Genomic DNA, 23335 nt, shown 5'->3' with positions numbered 1-23335 from the left:
TTCATCCTATCGGATGTATCAAAATACAGACTTGGTTTTCCAGACGAGCGACGGAGACGCGCACACGAACGCGGTGGCGCATTGATTCTACTAGTGCGAGCCCGAAACACAACCATGCGTGGAGAAATCAAAAGTATTCGTTTCCTTATTGTTCCCAGGCGATATACGACATGCTCGGCTCGTGTTCGAGCAATAGGCCGGCGGACACCGCGGAGGAGAGGGCGAAGAACATATTCGCGAAGATGGATGAGAACAACGACGGGCAGCTGACGCAGGACGAATTCCTGAAGGGCTGCCTCCAGGACGAGGAGCTGTCGAAGATGCTCACTCCTTAATCCCGACATCGCCGCACTTCCAGACGATCCGTCGACGCGCGATAAACTAAAGGACACCACACCCCACGACCCCCCACCCACCCCCACACACACACACACACACCCCAATTTCCCTCGGAGAAGACTCAGCGCCGGCAACAATAAGCGGCCACCACCGAAACGGATACTCGTAAACACATGCACGCATACATCATTTACACGCGACACACGTATCAACGACAATTTCCTATTAACTTTATGACGTACGCTATTATTGCGGCGGTTCGATAACGAGACCGTCGCTCGTGCCCGGACGGGGAGAGGGCACGAGCCGTGATAATGGAGGAGACGATCGAAGGTGGCAGATAAACGGGGAGGAGCAGCGATCCGATCGAAAAAGAAGCAGAACTCTCTACACGAGGGAGGGACGATCGCGCTATACCTGGGCGCATCGCCAACGCCCAAAGATTTTTCCCGCACGGTTTTCGGGCTGCACGGGACGGGTGCAACGACGACAGGTGGTGTGTTAATCGGTGGTCTTGGAGAAGAAAGGGGGTCTTCTCAGCACAGAATACGACGAGTGTGCGGCATCATCATCGCCGTCGACATCACGACGGCGGGGGATCCTTTAATTAGCTTGTGGATGTCCTCATCCATTTCGTGAATTCGCCACGTCGACGCAACCGCACGGCGGATTCCGGCCTCCACGTCGGCCGGATTCGAGAAACGTCCACGGAGTGCGGTGACGGAATTAACGAGCGGGAGGCGAACGACACGAGAGCGTCCCGTCGCCCCGCTCGTCCCGGGGAAGGAGAGGCTGACAATGCCGGGCGCGCCGAGAGAACCCGCGCTCGCGGACACCGACAATTCGGCGCGGCTTAACTGATCCCGGGCCAGACGATTCGCTCGTCTCTTTACCGGATTACTCGGTCCCGTCTAATAACACGGAGACCGGAAACCTCGTGAATCCTCTGATGCGCTTTAGGAGTCGTTTTTAGAGGTTTTGCATCGAGGTTCTCTCCGATTTTGCTTGTCAGACACCCGATTCGACGGGTGTCGTCGACACGACACGGATCTGATTCTCAGAGTAATTCCCAGAAGGTTTCCGGGTGACCAGACTCCGATTATTTTTGCAAACGCTCTCACTTCGTCGTAGTAGAATCGGTCAAATCAGTCGTCAAACGCATTTTTTTTTTTCAATTTGTTAGAGCACTCTCTAAATTACAATCAATAAAAAATAATTGAAAATACAATGGATTTTCAATGGTATACTTGCTTAATTATTGAAATAAATACACTGATCTTCTAGTGATAGTACATTAATTTTGAAATTGAAATCACTAAAAAATAATGAATACTCGCTAATTATCACAGTTATAAATATACCATTGCAAATCAGTGATAGTACACTGATTGCACTTTAAAGAGCTTTATTTTCACAACTTGATTTAAACATCTATGTAAGCACATTCTTGTATGCGCAAATCACTTTAAATTGCAATCAGTGTATTATTACTAATTTGCAATGGTATACTTGTAGCTATGATAATTAGTATGTGTTTACTTTAGAATTAATGTATAATTACATCAAAATTAAATGAAAAATCAGATTTATTTCACTGCTTGACAAGTTATAAGTACAACACTGAAAATCAATGTATTTTCATTAATTTCATTGATGTTTTACTGATTGTAATTTACAGAGAATGGATCTTAAATGTAAATAGCTTTTAAATTTGTATAATTTTTTATTTGAGTCTCGTAAATTTGTTTTTCCAAGAATTTTTCTTGAATCTCCTCGCGCAAAGACCGCTTTTTCCAATTCTCTGTAAGTACATCAGAACAGCTCAAAGCCGACTGTGATTTCAATCTCGTATAAGCTACTTGTTTATCACTGCTAATCTTCATTCCATTACTCATTCTGCAAGAGTACCCGCTTGCTTGATTAGATTACGTCGTGGGAGTTACGGGCTTTATTCGCGTAATCCTAATCATACAGAAATTCTAAATAAGATAACGGAGAAGAGACGCGTGTGCGGCGCATCAGAGGATCACGATCGGGATTAGGACCGATCGAAGTCGGCGCGATCGGCTCGAAATCGCGAAGAATTTCACGCAAGAGTTTGCAGAATATCGAACTGGAATTTCGCGAGAGCGGAGATTACTCGCACGAGTGAGCCTCGTAGAATTATTTTAACGATTGCGAGGGATGCGTGCCGTATGCTCCCTTTGTCTCTTGGGTCCGTGTCGATCGATTGATCGTAATTCCAAGATCGGCGAGGGGAACGATTCATCGGCCACAAAAGACGGTGTTACGCGCCCGCGCGAGGTGCTGACACAACGAATTGCGAATTACGAGATAATGTCGATTAGTTAGGGGGAAAGGGAGGGGAAGAATATCGCTTACGAGGGGGTGACACAGCGTTAATTTTATACCGGTACACCGCGGGAGCCCCGTTGTATCGTCGACCAGCACGCGCGTCATCCCTCGCTGGGAAATCGATACGCATACGCTGCTATTACGGCGGATGCGGAGTGCACCTGCAGTACGGATCGCACGTATGCATTATCGTGGTCGCCAGAGATCCACCGGATGTCCGTCTCGTATGGATTAGGGGAACGATAGCGAGAAAGATGGAAGGTGACAAACGCGAATATCAATTTCCGGACGGCCAAAATTTCCATGTGAAATCCACGCGAGTTGCGTCACAAATTCTCCGTGTTCGTTTTCCGTTTATTTTCTCGCTTTTCTCTTTCTTAGGTATGTAACTAAATTTTTGATATACAAGGTATAAACGAATAAATGTATAAATATAACCGTTTACAAATATTTAAAAAAGTTCATATAAAAGTGAATTCCGAAACATTTAGGTAGCAAAATTTTTGTGTAAAATAGTAGAATATTTTGTAACCAAAGCAACGAACAAACGTTTTAAACAAAAATTGTATTCTGTGTGAAGGAGGGTAAATAATGGTAAAATTACATTTTGAAAAAATAGATTTTATTATTTTTTTTTTAATAAAATGATATGACTACATAATATGATTTTTTAAATAATATTGCATTAAAAAGTATTAAATTGAAATTATCAAAAAATTAATAATTTACGAGATATTTTATATTTTTTCTGATTCTCATATTTTGGTATAAGATCAGTTGCTTTGTGTTTTTAACAAAATATTTTATTCTGTTTTATAATAAAATCCTTTCTATCTCAAAAACTAAACGTTTTTAGATATTTACATTTAAATATTTATATAAATTCTTTTTTTTTTTTTTTATTTAGTTGGTGGAAAAATACGTTCCCTATGATATTTGACATTTATTCGTTTATTCGTTTATTCCTACTCTTCATCTCTTGACTGTTATTAGTTTACATTTAAATTTATATAAAGGAGTTTTTTTGATAACGATAATCATTGATACAGTTGGCATAAAAATCTAAATGGTATCTAAAATCATCAACTTTAAATTGATTCTAATTTATTTTTTCTCTTCGGGAAAAATAAGAGAAGGTTGAAGAGTAAATTAAGTTAAAGAGTTAATCGATGAAACCGACTTCTTTAATTGAATTTGATGCATTAATTTACCTTTACTAAGATTCGCAACGATCGGTTCGCAACACGAAGTGAGCTCTTTTTGTCACGTTGTAATTACACGATCCGGAAAAAGGAGGTATAATTAACTCCACTCATCGCTCTAATCGATACGAAGGGAATCGACCTTACGTAACTGCATAACGATCGCTTTAAATCCATTCGACGGCGTGCTCGTCGACATTCCGACACCTTTCATTACGAAAAGGCTCCGATGTTTTCTTTTTTTTTCCCTTTTTTTTTTACTCAAATTCACATAGCATGTGCCGAGACACGCGTGTGCCCGCGAGGAACACAATGTGCACCGAGGTCAACGCGCTTCTTCGTGCATGTATTTCGAGATTTATGAACAAGCGTTACACGTGCGTCGGATACGCAACATACTTCGCATGGCATACATAAATCGGGAAGCTTGCGGCACGTGCGAAAACGGAATTGGTCCTTCGCCGTCGAGAATCCTGTGCCTTGCGTCGAGTCAGGGAGGTAAGTCATCACATTATTTTGTACAAAATGTGAAAATTTTTGTTCAATGCTATTTCGAATTATTTGCGAGCGATCTCTTCTTACCGAGAGATCGAAGAAAACAAAAATATTGCTAAGAAAAATTGTTAGCTAAAACGTTCTCCATCTTACCGAATGGTCTATCGTTCTTTAATGACGTTCTAAAATTTTCTGCGAATACATCTTGCAATGGTTTTACCGTAATGCACAGAATTAACGGCGCACGTTGTACATATTTAGATATCAATTCTAAATCGGTTCCATGGGAGAAATGAGCATTAAGCCCGCGGTACATCTACTGTGTCTTGTTCTTGATTTATCTTTTCGTGTATGCTGCTACGAATGCTTCCACTGCACGCTGATATCGTTACAGATTGCACCGTAATTGCTTGGTTATCTGTTTCCGATAGTTCCGCAATATTTCTCGCGGTTTGCACGGTAATTTGCGGCTGCGGAGTCTTTATTTTCGCTACAATGACTAATCCTTCCGTGTGCACAGATTTCCAGAGGGATTAGAAATCCTTCGACTTCTAATATCTCTTCCTAGACGAAGTGACCGAAAGTTACTTATATCCCGAGTTTCATTTCTAATAAATAAGAATATAGGTCATATCTATATAGAAAATTCTTAAAAGCAATAAAAACGTACGTTGAAAACTCCATTTTTTTCCACGAGAGAAATTTATCGGGCAAATAATTTTATTCCTTGGAAACAAATTAGACAAGTATCGACAGATACGAGAGATTGAAGTTTGTAAACGATATAGATTCTCGCGTTTAAGTTAAATCAATCGGCAAGCGTATTCCCTAGGTCATTCCAAAACACATACGCTGCAACTTCGTGCAAGCTCGTGTCGGGTAAGGGAAAGCGATCACAAGCACGTATGTGTGCCGCGAGCTTTAAAGAGAATCAATCATGCAGTGTAATAAGAGTCAACTTGGAGACGCGAAGGCCAACGATAATTTTCGCACCGTACGATTACCTTCGGATACTTTTTCTGCCGTGTAGCGTCGCGCCCCGACGCGATAAATTCTCACGTGCGAAGCGACTCAATCGCGCTTGGAACACATTGTGATCCGCGCGGATCCCTGGTGAACAGAAAAAAAGAAAATTCGTTGCACTTACATTCGCAGGCTTTTAATCGATCGACCGATCGTATGTTAATGCAACGGGTAAACTGGACTCGAATAAAAATTAGTTTTCGGAACTCTCCGTGAAGACACTATGACTATATTAAGCCATTAATAAGTAGTAAGAATTACAAAGAGTCTCGAGATAACACAAGAATTTGAGCGATTTAGCAGCCGATAGTAGGAAGATAATATGAAATCAAAACACGTGGGTACGACTCGGTTCCCTGTGAATCATAAATCACTATGTTGAAATGACTGTAATTATTGAATTCATTGCTTTGTATAAGATTATTTTTTTAATAATTTTGTCGAAACATGCTGGAAACATAACTTATAATTTAATATACATATTTGTTGCGTTAGAACATATTAGAATTAATATTAGTGTTAATTACTTTCTCCAACATAATGATTTATGACCTGCACGTGAACCTGATTCGGATTTGTTCATGAAATAGGTATTTATTAATCCGATTAAAACATCCGAGATACAATATTCTCTGTGCAATTGTTAGGACACTCTGTATATTTGTATATTATCTCGTAAGATGAATCAAATTGATGAATAATCACTATGGAAATAATATCGAATTAATTCATAGTCGTGAACACCGATAAAATATATTGAATGTTGAATATAAAATAAAATAAGATACTCGCGGCGCGAGTAAAGCAGAGTTATAAAGCGCAATTGTACAAACAATTGTTTCCTCTCTGTCGATCAGAAATATTATTAAAATCAGTCGATGCGTGCGAATGAAAGAGAGAGAAAGAGAGAGAGAGAGAGAGAGAGAGAGAGAGAGAGAGAGAAAGCGTATAAAGGAGCTTTTAATTAAAATTTCAATTCATCCTTCAGTGTCGTTCGCCTGCAGTTATTAAAACGGATAAAGAAGAACCAGAGATATCTAAATCTCGATCGACAAGGTGGGCGAATGTTGTTAAAAATTTTACATCGCAATGCATAGATTACGAATTGCTTGTGATATCGATTCGGATATAGATTTATTAATCGAGGTGGGTTCTACTGTAATACTTGGATAAACGTATATTTGAAAATTCTATGTATTTTACGGGTTTCATAAAGAAACTTTAGCAATCTACGTAGAATGATGAACGTCTTGAAGATGATAGCGTTACAGATTGTACGTCTTACAGAGATCTCTTATAATTAAACGATCGATAGGTTTAATAGAACGAAATCTCTTTGGCAAGTTTGCATGTAGGAAGATCACGGTGAGAAATTTGTTTTACGAATTGGTATTCTCGTCCAAATTATTAAACTAAAAAGCATCTGAACTCTGTTTCGTATTTTCCAAATATCAAAACACATTTTTTGTGCTCTCAACACGAATGTCTTCTACACAAACTGCATCTTTCCTATTCTATACATATATATATATATATATATATATATATAAATTGTTGAACTATACTTCAAATTATTAAGTTTTCTAATTTTCGAGTAAAAAGAGTCAAATACTTCAGGGACTTGTCAAGAGCGCGAGATGAATGTGCGATAAATTAGAAATTCTTAAAATGTTATACGCGTGCCATTGCAATATATTGTACGTTGTGTAGTGGATTATTCAGTGGATAGTTTATAAATGCGTAATTAGCGAGGGGGAAATTTTGGGATAATAAAAGTACATTCGCTCGACTGGCGTAAAGATGTCGTCCCGTTCAGGAACACACGAAAGTTATCCGTTGGTACCACGATTAACGGATGATATCGACATTAATCGGCGACCAAACTTGATGAATTTGCCAATTGCGAATGGTGGTAATAAAAAATTAATTAATAGTACCAAAATTAAGCTACTAATAAGATTAATCGATGGAACCAATCAATTAGGCTCGTACCTGTGTTAATGGATGGTATCAATTTTCATCAATGGTACTAATATAGCACCAAAATTAATTCACAGTACCGAAACGGATTGATACCGAGACCTAACCGGCTTTACAATCTACTCTAACCCGCGTGAAACGGTCGCGCTTAGGGAGGGCGCCCCGCCTCCTTTTCGTATTAATTAACAAAGAACAACGATAAGCGGACCACAATGTGTTACTGGCACGTCGCGCTCCGACGTAATAAAAATCGCGCCACGAAGCGGAAACTCTATCTCCTATCTCCGCAAAAGCACGCGAAAACCGCATTCTTTCTTTACTTTCCTCGGCGGCGGGGTACGTAGATGAGATTATGAGATATATGTCGTGTAGGATGGATAATTCACATTTCCGCGGTCTGAAACGTCTGATAATCATTAGGGAAGACACATGTCGCTCGTGCACTCACTCTAACGAGGTGATAGATCATAGCGTTTACTAGCATTCGACCAATTGCGTATTTTTCTTAGAATACGATGCGCTTTTTCGGATTTATAAGCGCGCGGTCGGGTTCTCTCGTACCTGTATCTTCTCCTCTGCGCTCCTCGTGTCGCGGTTCTCCTCGGAAACACCGTCGAAATCATCACAATCGCGCTCGCCGACTCGATCGATTTCGGGCGCGGTTTTACCTCCTTGCATAAATCAGGCATACAAATTAGAGACGTACCGTACACCCAAATGGAACAAGGGATGTCGCAAATCTCGCGAAAGTCATGTCGGAGAATCCGCACAGACGGCAGACGATCTAGTCGATTTTTAACGTAACAAACGGAAATTGCATCGAGCGGCGATTTGAAAGAGAAATTGATCGACTCGCGCGATGTAATGTCGAAGAACGGCTCCGCGCCGTCGGAATAAGTAAAAAATACGCGCTCATATATATATTTATATTAGGCTAGGTACATATCATCGGCTCCTTCCATGACGCGCGAGAGGCAGAAGGTCCTCTCGCTTCGCGATTTTACTCTCTATGTGCTTCAATCGCAATTACCACGATTAAGTCAATTTTAAACGAGGAAGAAGAAGAAAATGAAGAAGAGAGAAAAGCTCTAACTATTCGTTAATACGATATTTCGAAATATATATATATATATATAAACGTACATAATTATATATAACGTGTTATAAATAACATATATTCTATGTGTGTAGCGGATCTGTACCAGTAAAAGCGGTTTTGCTTACTGGCGGTGACAAAATCGATCGCGCATTTTTGGAAGGGGGAAAAACTGAAGGTTCAATTACTCCGCGTTGCTTTACAATGGTGTCCCAAAAATTGTAAGATATTCTGAACAGAGGCGAATCAAAGATTTTGCATATGCAAGTAATGAGGAGACTGTGTTAAAAAAAAAATTACAAAATTCAGTAAGATTTTTTAAATTGAAAAAGTGTTAAATTGATATTTTTGAAGAAAAATTGGCGTTATGTTACATTGTCAAAAAAGTGTTTTAAATCAAGGAAGTGATGGTAAATCGATAACTCATCGTCAGTTTGCAAGACCTAAGATAGACGCATTCGTTGATTTACGTAAAGATACACACTCGCGTTCTAATCGCTAATTGCTAAACCGGAACTCGATTACTTCGTAAATCCACGCACGATTTCCGGGTAGACTGGGAGGGGGGGATAATGCGGGGAACCGGACATCGCAGCTCTCTCCTCTCGAATAGAAAGTGCAGCATTGACAATCGACATAATAAAAGTTCCCTTTTACGAAAGAGTCGACGTACGTAGACGGGAGGATTTTTTAAAGCTTAAGAACGGACCTAAAGTGCATTACATTATTAGAGGAGCCGTCATTTGCGTCTCGATTGTCGCCCCCTTCGATAAGTTTGTGCGCATGTATGTGTGTATGCACACTGAAAAAAAGAATTTAGTAATAATAATCAAGCTTTGATAAAATAATTTCAATTAATCTAACCAAATATTTAGTAATTATATCAATAGTAACTAAATATAATAATACAGAGTGTTTGCTGTCGGAAAAAAGATTGGAAAATTTGGAGTTTTTAAGGAATTTTTATTCTCGAAAATTATCAAATTTTCATAGGATTTTATTATTCTGAAAATTTTTTGGACTTTTTTTTGAATTTAAATTTTATCTTTTATTTTCTGACAAAATTATTTCTTGAATAATTTTTTCTTGATCATCCCTATCAATTAATTGTCATTGTATTTAATCAATGTGCATTTGAATTGCAGATAGATTGTTACAATTACTTTATATTATTTTTTTCAGTACTTTTTAGTATTTTTTTCAAATTAATACTTATAACACTTATAAGTGGCTTTTTTGTGATTGTATGAATTAGGAAACGTTAAAAAGTCTAATAATAAAATAAATTCATTTCAAAACTGCTTATTGTTCAAAATTAAAACATTCTTTAATCTTAATTTTTAGAATTTTAAATAAGATCCCTGGAAAATATTTTACAAAATTAAAGTAGACAGTACCCTGTAATAGGAATCAGTCGATTACTAAATATTATACTAAATACTTGATTACATCAATTGATATTTGATCGAAACTATTTCATCAAAGCTTGGTAGCTATCATTTGGCTTGATTATTATTACCAAACTTTTTTTTTTTTTTTTTAGTGCACAAACTCTTCAGAACCGCCATTCCGTTGTACGTACACGCAGTAGGAATGTAACACGCACATAAATATGCACGCACGTAAGCGAACGTGCGCGTCCAGAACTCAAATTTCCGTCGTTACCACATTAATGGCGTAATTTCGCTAGCGGGCTGTTCGCGCGCAAATTGTTAAGCGCAAATCAAATCGATCTCTCCTCCGTCTCCCCTTTGTCTATCGAGATCTCCATTTCCGCGGTTTCCGGATAGATTGTTTACGCGCGCGACGCAGACCTTCCATGGGATCAATCGGGATAACTGTCAACGCCGAAACGTTCTCCGATAGATGGTAATTGATCGATTATCACCTTGCAAATTATTCGCAGTATTCACGTTAATGAACAGTTGCCCGTTTTTTATCATCGCCGAACGATTTCGTCGCGGTCGCCCCGATTGATCCCGATTCTTACGGGTCGCCGCGGAGCGACGAAGATAAAGTCAATTCCAGGTCAATGAGGACGCGATAATTAATGTAACGAGGAGAAAACAGCGGACGCAAGCCACTCGATGATTCGGGCCACCGTTCTTTAAAGTCCATGCGATTTTATATTTTTCTACGCCTTTCGCCCTCCGTTATCGCTTGCCCTTCGTCATCTCGCGTGTATGTGCCCTCACGAACGGAACGCGTTCTAAACTAGTACGATCTAAGTGACAGACTTTATATCGAAGCATTGCCGTATTGTTTCGTCGCACAACTGAATTCTCACATAACCGGAATACCCTTTGGACAATGTTTCCCCGATCGTAAATTCCGCTTGCAATTTCGCCAATTCCTCGGTCGGCAGAAATATCTCGCGCCGTTTGACATTTGACGAACGTTTCGTCGACAGCAAAGATAAGAGTCGCGAAGATAACTAGTGGTCCAAACCAGCAAAGCAAAGTTATTGCTTATTGCGTGTTTTCATTGGCACCCCCCGATTCTAATTGCGAACGTTGCGTCACGTATTATTCTTCTCGAGAAACTACGAATTTGATTTTGCATTTGGGAACAAGGGAAAAAAACACTTCTTCCCTCGTATATACTTTTCGGATCTACCTCCGAATTTTATACAGAAGATTCAATCTCGTCCCGCTGAATGACACGATTAGAGAATTTCGATTGGTACAGGATGGGGAGGGGTGTTCCGGTCCCCGTGACAGCTAAGTGCGATCTCGCACTGGTCGATAAATTTAATCTCCTGGGAAACATCGGCGCCGTCGTCTGGTCGATACGTCGATGCCGATCTGATCTGTCGAAGGATCAATCCCGGCCGTAAACGGTACGTGCGAGTTCTACCCTTCCCCGCCGTGGTAGCTGCGTATCTCGATTCATTCGCTTGGTAATATCGATGAGTTGGCGCCACACTGCAATTTCCGCAGTCCGGCCTTACTTGGCAGAAAGGTACCTCGCCCTTAATCCTCCACCCTGATTAAGCACGTCGCAGTATCATTTATTCAGATAACAACCTGCAAACGCCTTAAATCAGTGGTTTCCCCAGTCTTCTTGCTGTGTATATTTCTTGCTCGCTAACGTTTACCTCAAATACGTCTTGGAAGTGTTACCTCACATTCATTTTCAGGATAAATGTTTAATTTATGCGGCAATTAAAAATATCTAACTGCACTTCAGAATGTAGTGTTAACATTTTATAGAAATGAAAACAACTTTATTGAGTTTTTTCTGATTCTAATGACGAAAGACTTGGACATTGGAATTATAATAAATCTGTTTGAAAATGACTAATTTGTAATTTTTTTCAATGATTTTCCGTGATTTGTCGCAATACATAAATAATTAAATTTATTAATTCACACTTTTTTAATTGTTTTCTATTTTATATACATATATATGTTAAATTAATATATATATTAATATAATTTGTATATAAATTTTTACTTTAATTTTGTACCATGTACAGTAAAGTTTTGCTACAAAATATAAATATAGTTTCAACTTGGTGTGTGTGCTTTGTGATAAACGATTTAAATTCTATTGAAATTGGGTTTCTATTTGCTTGGGTTTAGAATCAATTGCTGTCCCGTGGGACACTGCCTTACCAATTAACTTCTCAATATAATCGAAATCCCTACTAGTACAATTATATATACCAGCTTTTCAGATCGATGTTAGAAATTAGTTTAGCCTTTGAAGAGAAATCCTTTGTGCGATATACCTTTCTCTCGAGTGTGCGCTTTCCAATTACGTGATAAATGACAGACGTATGCTCACCCAGATAAAAACATTCATCTTCAAGATAGTAAAGTTAAAAAAAAAAAGGACGCTTATATTTGTTATGTAAGCCGTTACATTACACAAACTCCATTTTTCTGTGTTTTAAAAAGTTTAACGAATTTGATCCTTCCTGCGAGCACGTCTTAAATTCCTATTACGGTGTCCAGTTTCGATCGATGGTAAATAAAAAAAAAAAAAAAAATCGACTAACATCAATTTGTAGCGAGATATAGAACTGCGTGCATCTAATAACTCGGGGCCGCGATGGCAGAAGATCCTTCCCTCAAAAAGTCGGTCGGAAGGAGATTAATCTAGGATACGCTCGCGTTTACGGCTACGTAATTACAGATAACGTAGCGTAATTACTGTGTTATTCCGACGTCGCTCTTACTGCATTGAATATTCATTTGATCTAGAGTTAGGACTGAACGGTAAATCCTGAGAGAGGCGCCGCGTCTCGTGACGTCCGGGAGCTTACCCGTGAAGGAGATATCCATGCCGTTCCGGTATCACGCCTCTTGCCTCGGAGCTTTGCACGCTCGCGCAGAATTAACCTTCCGAAGGGCTAAGTCAATAGTTCATGCAACATTATCGTCGCTGTCTTATTAACGGAAAGTATTTTGTACATGTATATATAATTATATATAACATATATATATATAATGTCTAGTTTAACTGGTATCGCCTTCGTCGCCAAATGAAATCAAATCGTATCTATTAAGAACGGTAAACGTGATCGTTTTTAATTAGGAGACTTTATTATAAGACGATATGTATATACGTGTGGGTACGTAATCTGGATCGTAGTTTTTTGTTGTTGTTTTTTTTTTTTCATCGTGACTCACTTGAACTACTTATGAGCAATTAATTCGCTGAGGATAAACCCCCTCTGCGAAAGCTGCCCATTTGTTTTTCTCTATCTTCAAGTCCGCTCTAGTATAGAGTACTGATAATCCTAAAACACACAAAAAATTTGTTTCTGAACTTTTCAAGCTTTCCATTTGTTTTATCGCTAATTTTCTTTACATTTACTCTTATTATGTTATTATAATATTTAAATTATTTTCATAAAATGATAATCATGCGAATTGTTAATTATTTCGCAAAACAATTACTTCTGCTTAATCGGCGCGCATTAATTAATTACACGTTTTACGTATGTACACACACAGTTTAATCAACTATAAATGTTAACTGAAAAGCGGCAATCTTACTATTATCAATACGTGCTAAACGGATAAATAGACCAGCAATGATGAAAGTAACGCGCTTCAGCTAACTCGGCAGTCTGCAATTTATACAAAGCACCCTCGGAACAATTCAAAAGAGCACAAGCGGCGTAGTGCAGCTGTGACTCGTCGTTAGATCGCACCGCGGTAGTTTGCATTATCGTATTTCGCGTTTCGAATATTCTCGCTTCGCTAAGAGCGTGTTCTAAGCAAGGAGGAAAGCTCTAGGGTAGAGAATATTGCAAGAGAATATCTTTGGGTTTCTGACACTGCTGTCACATAAGAATTTAAGTAGAGAATTACATATCTTTAGCATGTCTTTATGAATATATTCATATTTCTAAATTATTATTATTAATAAGCATATCTCTTCTCACACATATTTCACATTTATTCTTTGGTAAATTTGGAGCTTTTTTTAGCAAATCCAAATAGCTCAAAATAAGGTGAAAAGTTAATAATTTTTGCGGGTCAAACAAAGGATAACATTGCAAAATAAAAAGTGATGGAACCATGTGTTTGAATTGCAAAACTATGTTTTTCAATTTATCTCGGATAGAGAAATTCAATAGACTTCTGATTTGAAGTTTAATTGTAAAAATATGTAATATGCTGAAGATTGAAAAGTTATGACAAACAATGACGTCTTCGATACTTTCCGTTAAGAAAATATCGACTCGAAATTAATCAAAACATTTGTTATTTGAAAATAATGTGTGAGAAATAGATATGAGAAGTAAATATATAAAGTACTCTGTATATTTATATTTAATTCTTCGAGATTAATCAGTGCTTAAGCGAAATCTTTTATTTTCATTGCGAAAGATATATGATCATTACAGACGAGATTATTTATCAATGGCAATTCTATTTTCTCGCACTGCAAAGTGTTCAAGACGTAACTACTTTTCACGCAAATAGATAAATCTCTAATTACCCTATATCAATTCCATCCACGGTCACGCGTTCTTCTTTTTTCCCCGAATAATTCGCTGTTCTTATAGCGCGATCCTGTACGAGGGGAGAAACCGGAGGTTAATATCCGCTAACCTTGCTTGCTAGTGAGCCACAATCTTTTCTCTTTTACGACAGAATCAACCCCTAACGTGGTCATAACGAGGAACACGGGGACTGAGACGCGAATCCTTGATCGATGCTCTATGAGATATATATCTGATGAAGGAGCTACTCGTGGGGAATGTACTGCCGTTAATTACAGTCCTCGATTCGTAATCGCTTTAAGCATTGTGTACCATAGATGACTTTCCCGGAATGGACCTATCGTGAACATCTCTCCATTATTTAGCTCGTAGACTACTTAGGACCAGATCGCTCGACGTATGAGGAAGAAATATTATATATTCGTACAAGTCTTAAATTATCTAAGGAATAAGTAGTCAAAGCGGTAAAGACTTTTGCTTTTTTTTTTTTAAAGCAATTTCAAGAATTTACAAAAAGCCCGGTGTTCCAAGATTTCAAACAAGTGTGTCGCCGACCGATAGTCAAAGACTCCTCAAGTTTATTCCTGTGTATGAGAATTAGAAAATGTACATAGAGTCTCTCATAGATAAATCCTAGAAAGATTTAGATCAGATTATGCTCTATATTTGTGGTCTCACCGAAATTACAATTGCTTCGCGTAGCTTCACTTGTACACGGTAAATATTCCTTCTTTGCACGTTGCACAAAAAAAGTGCTCCATAAGACGAGATACATGACGAGTAACTTGGTATAGACATAAAAAAAAAAACAAATTTTATAAATATGTAATATCTGAAGAAGTTATTAATAATTAACAGGATTCTCGTAGACATTGAAGCTACTTTGTTATAAATGACATCATTATAGACATTAAACGGTCTTAAATATTAATGTTAAATCTTTCATTGTGGCACAAACTGACAATGTTGTCTTATCTCTACAGTACTTAATAAAAGAATAAGCAATTATCCAATCGTAAACAACAGGCATCTAAGACATGTTTGACTATCTAATAAGCTTTAGATTGGGTCCCGAAATTCTTATCGTCAGAATATTCCAAAAGAAATTTTCTAGTATGTAAATAAATTTTATGCTTAACTTGAACGGACTCTTGATAGAATAATGACACACGCATTTTTGTCCGCCTGTCCGCGATAAAAAAAAAAACAGGTTACTTCTAATCTTAAGAAAAAACAAACTTGTAAAAAATAAACCATTATATAGTTTTTATTACAACGTAACGAGAAAATTCAAGTTAAATGAGGCGTCTCTTAGATACGTCTATTTTAGACGCTTACACCACCTAGATTTTTAGCGGAAAATTGCGACATATTTCATTAGGTCGACGTAGAAGTTAAATCCCGGGTGGATTACGAGGATATTCGCATATTTCCGATTTTAACGTGAAAACGAAACTCTATTTGATGACGTCGATTGTATCGATCGGAACTATTGATATGGTGCACGATATTTCCATCTACTCGCACTTTAACGACCAGCAACTATCTTCTCGGATACATGCAATGTCATTGATCGCCTGGTCTGCTATTTTCGCATTATGTCCAACACGCGAGATGTGGATTACGAAGCTTCACAGAAGTCGTATTTCAAATGCGACATGTAGCACGAACATGTTTAAATCAAATCTTTAACTACCAATTGCATAATTTCGCGAGCAATTAAAATCAATCATACGCGGGATTGCCGTTGTTGTGGATATTTAAGCGACGATCACAATGCACGTTTTTGCCAAACGACATCCGTTTTCTGAACACGAAGAATAAAAAATAGAAAACGAGTCTTGTAAAATATTACCACTAACTGGATATAAATTGCGCATGATAAACTTATAGCGCGTAAACTTATATCTACATTTGAGACTACAATCTGGATTACGCAATAGCTCTTGCAGCCACTCTGCTATGACGTACTACTTCCGACTTTATTGGTGCTTTCATTATATCTTTGTCAATTTGTGTAGAATTAATTGACGACGTAATCGTCTGATGCCAATTGTCAGTCACGATTTTTTTTGGGGGGGGGGGGGGGACGCGCGTTTAATCGGCTCGGAAAAGTATCAAGACTGACTGTCGAGACTTGACTGTCGCGTGTAAAGTTGCATTTTGAATCAAGCGTGAACTTGCGAAACCGACCGTTTAAATTTCGTTACCTCGCTTTTTACCCCCGTTATTTAGGAGCTAAGGGCAATGTACCGCTTAAAGATGATTACGTCATCAAGATGCCGATAACGTACACACAATGCGGCAAACGCGCCCAGAATTTCGCGGGCACGCTACTTCCTAATTAACTCGACACAAGTCCGCTTATCTAAAAACTCAGACTCCCCAGGCGTATTACCCAGACGTCCTTGCGAGATAATTGCCCGGGCGCGGCACTTTGCATACGACGTTGTTCCACATTTCAAGTAAAATCGCTTTTCCGGAGAAGGCCGTTACCAATCGGAATACGAGACAACAGGCATAAATCTTTCAGGGGGAAAGGGGGAGAGAGAGAGAGAGAGAGAGAGGGTCTTAATTTTACTCGGAGGTCAACATAATAAACTTATGGACTCGCAAGCTAAAAAGTCCAGCACCGAGAGATGAAAGATTGAGGGCATATTTACTTTATTAGACAACACGGAAGAAAAGAAACGGCTTTTTCACGTTAATGAAGACGTGAAGCTATTGGTTGCCGAATTAAACACGCGTAACCCCCGACGATTGCGCAGTTTCTTCCTGTTATTAGCGACAGACTGAAAATGGAACGTAACATATAAAAATCGATGAGATATATACATTCAAGCACACAGGCATTACAATGCGGTAGCATTAATAAATTGCTCGATTGACGTCGTTGCAAAATATGCTGCCGTGATACCGTGGAAAATATAGCAAATATCCCCGGCGTTCGTTTCCCATTTTCCATCCACAATAAACTCCGCGAGGGTCGCGCCAAATGGAAAATGGAGAAATTTAATTTATTAAACACTCGACGGCATTGATGTAAGCCTAGCTGTACGTTGCACATTTTGCGATTTCTGTTCAAGTATATCTTTCCTGGCCAGATCGGTGTAAGGATACTTGTGAAGCTCTTCACGGTACTCTAACGACAGTTAAAGAATCGTTGCGTTCAAGAACATAAGAGGAATATCGTGGAAAAGAAAACAATAATAATGACACTCTAAAAATGATACAGCTGATATTACGGTTCTGAGTTATATCTAAAATTAAATCTCCGCGCGGGTATGGTGCATGGTTGGTTGTGTGCGAAGAAAAAGGGAACCGCGCGATACTTACTTTTGCCATTATCTACATCGTTAAAACTTTTGTCCCGATCCTGTTCTATGCCATTATGCCGTTACGTATTTTCGCCGATTCGAATATGCTCTGCGACGAGACTCTTTTTCTTTTCCCGTTAACGTTAAATTATCCACTCAATAACGAAGCAACGGAGAGTTTCATTTTGAGCGGCTAAATTAATCAGTCGGGGTTTCGATTCAAGCGAACCTAAGCGCGTAATTAAGCCCACGTCCGCTGATTACGCTGAGATTTCCGTAGCGTGTGCGCGAGCGAACGTCGCGTAATTACAATTAGCGCGTTATGTACTCTTTGGTGTGTCGAATGCAGTATTTAGGCGCATTTTGCGGGTTTGGCAATCAACGGCCGCGCGGCATTCGAGAATACGTGATTTGATTCGTCGACGAAATCGCGTTCGTGCGCTTCTCCTTTTTCCAGCAACGACCGCAACGACGCTCGTAATCTCTTAGTTACGTGACTTGTGCAATGTGATTTCTCTGTACGTTGACCCTTTTGGCTTTGTTATTCGGTCGCGGTATTCGCATGCGTGCTTCTCATTACGCACACGTAGAAAAAAATGTAATTGATTCAATAAAGCGTATAAGTTGCGGGCTGCCAACTACAGATATACTCGATACAATAATATACGCTATTGCAGTGTCAACATTGTACTTGCATTAACGGCAAATATTATTGAGTATATCTGTAATTGGCAGCCCACAACTACACATTTTATTGGATCAATTATTTGTTTTTCTGTGCAATTTATAGCAATATGCTCGTAACATGAATTCGTGATCTTTTTAAAGTAATTCTTCTATGACTAATTCTTTCTTTTTTATAACGGCTTTGTCAATTAAACAACTCACTCAATGTAAAAACATCACCATTTCCGAACGAGACTCGACTCCGAAAGGGTTAATAATGTATATATCGCTGCTAAATCAGCGTAATTATGTTGATGCGATAAAACCGACACTGCGATACTGATGTATTTATAGAGTTCAACGAAAAGCTGTAGTTTATTTTGTAAAATCTGGCAGATTCCTCAAATGAGAATATATTATAAATCCTTGTGATTGTAATTTTGTATTTTAATAAGTTCGCGCGACAGAACCGACGGGAATATAAATGTTAAAAAACTTGTTAAACGTCACAGTCCTGGCGTTCTTGTCGCGGGCACGGCGGTGAAGCGGGAGAACGGGCTGTTTTAGCTGTTAGCGTGATCGAGGGGGTGGCCGTATCAAAACCAGAATTTCATCTGCCGAACAGTTACATCGACGGGTTGCCTGTCAGCCTTCGCGGAGCCACGTGGCGTGCAGTCTCCCGTGAAAAGTTTCGCGATAAAAAGCGCGAGAAAACGCCGGTTTGTCTCCCGGAAAACGCGCGACTTCTCCGTTGACAAGTGACACGAACCGCGAGAATTTCGCGAAAGGCGTCATCGCCGTTTCCCCGAGATCGTATATAATTTATCACGGCGCCTGTCACCGGCCGATCTCACGGGGATGGATCCGCTGGTGCAGCTGCTGACGAAGCAAGAACGGCGATCCCCGGACGGGGAGGAACAACTTGATTCGCGACGATGTCGATCGATTAACAAAAAATCGCGTCCGCAACGCGTGAGAACTGAACCGCCTCTCGGCTCGAAAGATCGTACGCGAATAATAATAATAATAATATTGTTATTATTTATGTGAGCAACACATGTCATATGTGTTTCGTCGGGATGCAACTCTCGCCGAAGACGCCTCGGGGAGAGACTCGTAGGAGACTCGGAAAGATCTCCATCTCTCTCTCCCGAGACGCCGTCGTTCGCGATGACGACGACGCGATGCCAGGCAGGATGATGCTGCCTGGCTGTCGTCGGTTTATTTGTACGTAACGAATGAGCGACCGTCGCGAGATTGCATCGTGATGCCGCACGATGATGCATCGTCGATGCTCCCTCGAGCGAATCCATCGCTCGTGTATGTTATGTACGCGTGTACGTGCGCCAGAAACGGACACACTTCAATATAGGATTAATTACCATAAGATCATAGAGTACTTACGTATTACAATTATTATATTGTGGTATAATTAATTCCGCGTTTAAGCGATATATATATTATATATATAAAACAAATATATAATATATATATATATATATATGTAACTTCGATATTATACATGTATATCGAAGCAAACTCGTATTTTGTATGCGAGTTGCGCGCGGCGGGGAACCGCGAGAGCCCGCATATTATCGTCTCATTACTAATATTATTATAATAAAGCACACACTACGCTCCAAATGTATTATTATTGTTATTATTATTACTGCTCTATTAATCTTGAATTTTTCTTCTGTTACAGTTGCGTGAATGCGTTGTATGATTGCAAATGTGCGCGTGGGAGAGTATAAATCCTGCTCCATTAACTCCTTCTGCCCTTTTGCATTCTCGAGAATCACCTGACTCCTTTTATTTTTACACGTTGCAAATGCATTTTTCCTCCAGATAGATGCGTAAAAAAATCGAAAAAGCCGACGTAAAAAATCAATATATACGCTCATAATTCGATTACGCTTGCGCTCGAAGATTCGATTCAAGGAGAATCAGTTTTGAATCGGAAGAACAACGATTGTGCCGGAATATTTTTTTTCAAATAATTTTGTTGAGTGATTTTTTATTTTACGCGAGTATAATATTTAACGGTTCTAATCGCAAAATTTAATAAAGCTCAAAGGACCTTCTTAACGGTAGTGCGTGGTTTACGCGAAATCTTTTTTCCTCTTTGTCGTCGTTGTCGACGTCAGTTTTAGTATCTACGTGGCCTTTGACATTCCGTCGCTTATAGAACTTGCGATTCTTCAGAAAGAGGAGTATCTTGCCCCGACGCGTTTTTTATTCGTTTGTTTTTGCACGCTAATTGCAGCGCAGCGAGACGATTGATCTCGAGTGCGGCGGCCCGGCGAGGTAATAGAGTCGTTCCCTACGAAGCGATCGAGCGGGGGAAAAACGGTATGACCTATCGATCCACTCGGCTTCTGCTCCTCGCCATTAAGCTAGCTTAATCGCAAAAGCCCTCCGTGAAAGTTACCGAATGTCTCTTCTTCTTTCAGGCGTGTCTGGTGGAGAATACCAGCCGCGAGGCGTGTTGTGCTTAACGGCACTATTAGAATAGTAGACTAGTTAGAGCTTTAATTATCTGCTAATTGGCTTCCGGGATTCGTCGGAAAATCGGGGATTCTGGAAGCGACTTTGAGCAGCCATGGGGAAGCAGAACAGCAAGTTAAAGCCGGAAGTGTTGGAGGACCTCAAACAGAATACCGAATTCTCAGGTGCGCCGCTTTTTACGGATAATTAATAATCTGAAATTTTTGATGTACCAAGTAATATTTACCTTATCTATTTGTATTGTGCACTCATTGATGGAAACAATCATATTTCTATGGATAAATTAAGTCTCTTAAACAAGCTTCTTCACAAAATTGCAATGGGAATGCGATTAATAATAGGATGAAGTGTATTTTATAAGTAAGTTCAGATCTTTTTGCTAGCTTCGAACTCTCTGTGATTACTTAGAAAAATGAAAACAATATTTTCAAGTAGACTCGAACCTCAAGAGGATTCCTAATGGATTCGAACTCTCTATGAGTGCCGCGATAAAAGTAGTTCAAGTCGACTCGAATCTGGTATAAATATCTTTGTATTTTTTATGAGTATTTTATTAGTTTATTTCGAGTATTTACTAATTTTATTCTTTTTCTTCAAGACGTTGTAATTAATGTACTATATTCGATTCTTTACGATAGAAATTACTTATAAGTACACTTTGAATTTTCGCTATTTATTTCAAAATTCGTGAAGGTAACCAGTTGGTATCGATTACTTTGTAAGTACAATGTGTGAAATATTATTTTTTATAAATATTACTTGAATCCTAGAAACTTGATTGTTGAATTTAACTTGGATTTTTAAATAGGAGAGAAGGTATTAGTATTGTGACCCTTGTAAATATCATGTAATATTTTTGTCAGGTGAGGAATTCCAATAATTACTTATCATTTGTTTAGTAATCTACATTTATAGAGTGACGGTAATATGTCAATACACAACAACTAATATTGTTATAAGACATGTTTACTTTGGAGTATTTTGAAACTTTTTCAAGATTTTTTAACTACATATACTTTCTCATTCTCTTTAAAATTATTGCACGGGCATGTGTATGTACTTGAGTGTTTTTTTTTTATTTAAAATTTAATTTGTTATACACATTTTATATAAAGTTAAACATAGGATTTTGATAATGTATTATATACTTTGATTGAATTTTGAATCTAGAATCGACTTAACAACGTATTGGTGAAATATGTTAAGTTTTTAATTTAAAATATTAATTATTAATAAAGTTATTGTACAAAATATAAATGAGAAGAGACCATCTTCTCCTTTATATATTGAACTTGATCTAATTTCCAAGTGTGATAGATGTATATACACATACAAGCTTATACATATATACTTTTACTCAGAGCATGTCGGAAGGTTGATATAAGCTAATATCCGCCAACATATTAAGCTCAACGTTATCAATAAATATCTAGTTTGCCTATTTACATCCGGAATAACGTGTGAGTAATGTTAGCGCAACGCGGCGTGTAAGTAATATTTTATGGTCTTTTCTTTTGAAGATGCGGAGATCCAGGAGTGGTACAAAGGGTTCTTAAAGGATTGTCCCAGCGGGCATCTCAGTGTAGAGGAATTCAAGAAGATATACGGGAATTTCTTCCCTTACGGCGACGCGTCTAAGGTAAATGGAAAAATCCCGGCGTAAGGGTTGCTCCCTCGCGGGCGCGGAGACATCGTAATCGATAAATTTATTAACATATCGCATGCCGGCCCGCGCGGAATTATTTAAGTTTCTTCAAAAATTTATTATATGACTTTCCATAGTTTGCGGAGCACGTATTCAGGACGTTCGACGCAAACGGCGACGGCACGATCGATTTTCGGGAATTTCTCTGCGCTCTCAGCGTAACGTCCCGCGGCAAGTTGGAGCAGAAGTTAAAGTGGGCCTTCAGCATGTACGACTTGGATGGCAATGGTTACATCTCGCGACAAGAAATGCTGGAAATCGTGACGGTATGTGCCAAGTCGTAAAATCTAACTCGCGAGGATTCGCCAGGATGAGGGCCCGAGATATAGATTCAGCAATTCACAGCGCAATAAATTTACTCCAAGTTTAATATATAATCGATCGTATCACTGCTTCCATGTTATTAAATGTATTTCGTTGATTTAAGAATTCCCCAACCATTTCCGCAATAATAAAGTTTTATAGCTTTTTCAATGAAAGAGATGATCTGAGAAAGATCAATATTTTGTGAATTATAACTGAACTAAAAGAACTAAACATTTTTCATAGAACTTCATAAAACCAAGAGATTTAAAAAAACTTATTTAATTTTTCAACAGGGGAAAAAGTCTGCATTTATTACATACTCGCAATATGTAATCGAAAAAATGGCGAGATGTTTATGAAATATCATAAAGAATAAAGCTA

The 23335-nt window shown here is 38.7% G+C and overlaps 2 protein-coding genes across 6 annotated transcripts in view; both read left to right on the top strand.

The window, feature by feature from the left end:
- The window catches only part of LOC105834535 (neuronal calcium sensor 2), a 169412-nt gene extending 149329 nt beyond the window's left edge, over positions 1–20083 (top strand). For all 4 annotated transcript variants that reach the window (XM_036282869.1, XM_036282867.1, XM_012677086.3 and 1 more), the window contains exon 6: positions 159–20083. In XM_036282869.1, coding sequence (XP_036138762.1) covers positions 159–335 — 177 coding nt within the window. In that variant the 3' untranslated portion in view covers positions 336–20083. The remainder of the gene's footprint in view (positions 1–158) is intronic.
- The window catches only part of LOC105834534 (neurocalcin homolog), a 182345-nt gene that overhangs the window by 149351 nt on the left and 9659 nt on the right, over positions 1–23335 (top strand). The window contains exons 1-4 of one of the 2 annotated variants that reach the window (XM_012677085.3): positions 20696–20787; positions 20889–21107; positions 22464–22582; positions 22726–22914. In XM_012677085.3, the coding sequence (XP_012532539.1) occupies positions 21038–21107; positions 22464–22582; positions 22726–22914 (378 nt within the window). In that variant the 5' untranslated portion in view covers positions 20696–20787; positions 20889–21037. Of the gene's footprint in view, positions 1–20695; positions 20788–20888; positions 21108–22463; positions 22583–22725; positions 22915–23335 lie in introns of those variants that run through there. The other variant, XM_036282870.1, reaches the window with a different exon arrangement.

This window comes from Monomorium pharaonis, chromosome 2, assembly GCF_013373865.1.
Source record: "Monomorium pharaonis isolate MP-MQ-018 chromosome 2, ASM1337386v2, whole genome shotgun sequence".
Lineage (NCBI taxonomy): Eukaryota > Metazoa > Arthropoda > Insecta > Hymenoptera > Formicidae > Monomorium > Monomorium pharaonis.
Note: the sequence above shows the minus strand (reverse complement) of the source record. Positions and strands in the feature narration are given on the sequence as shown.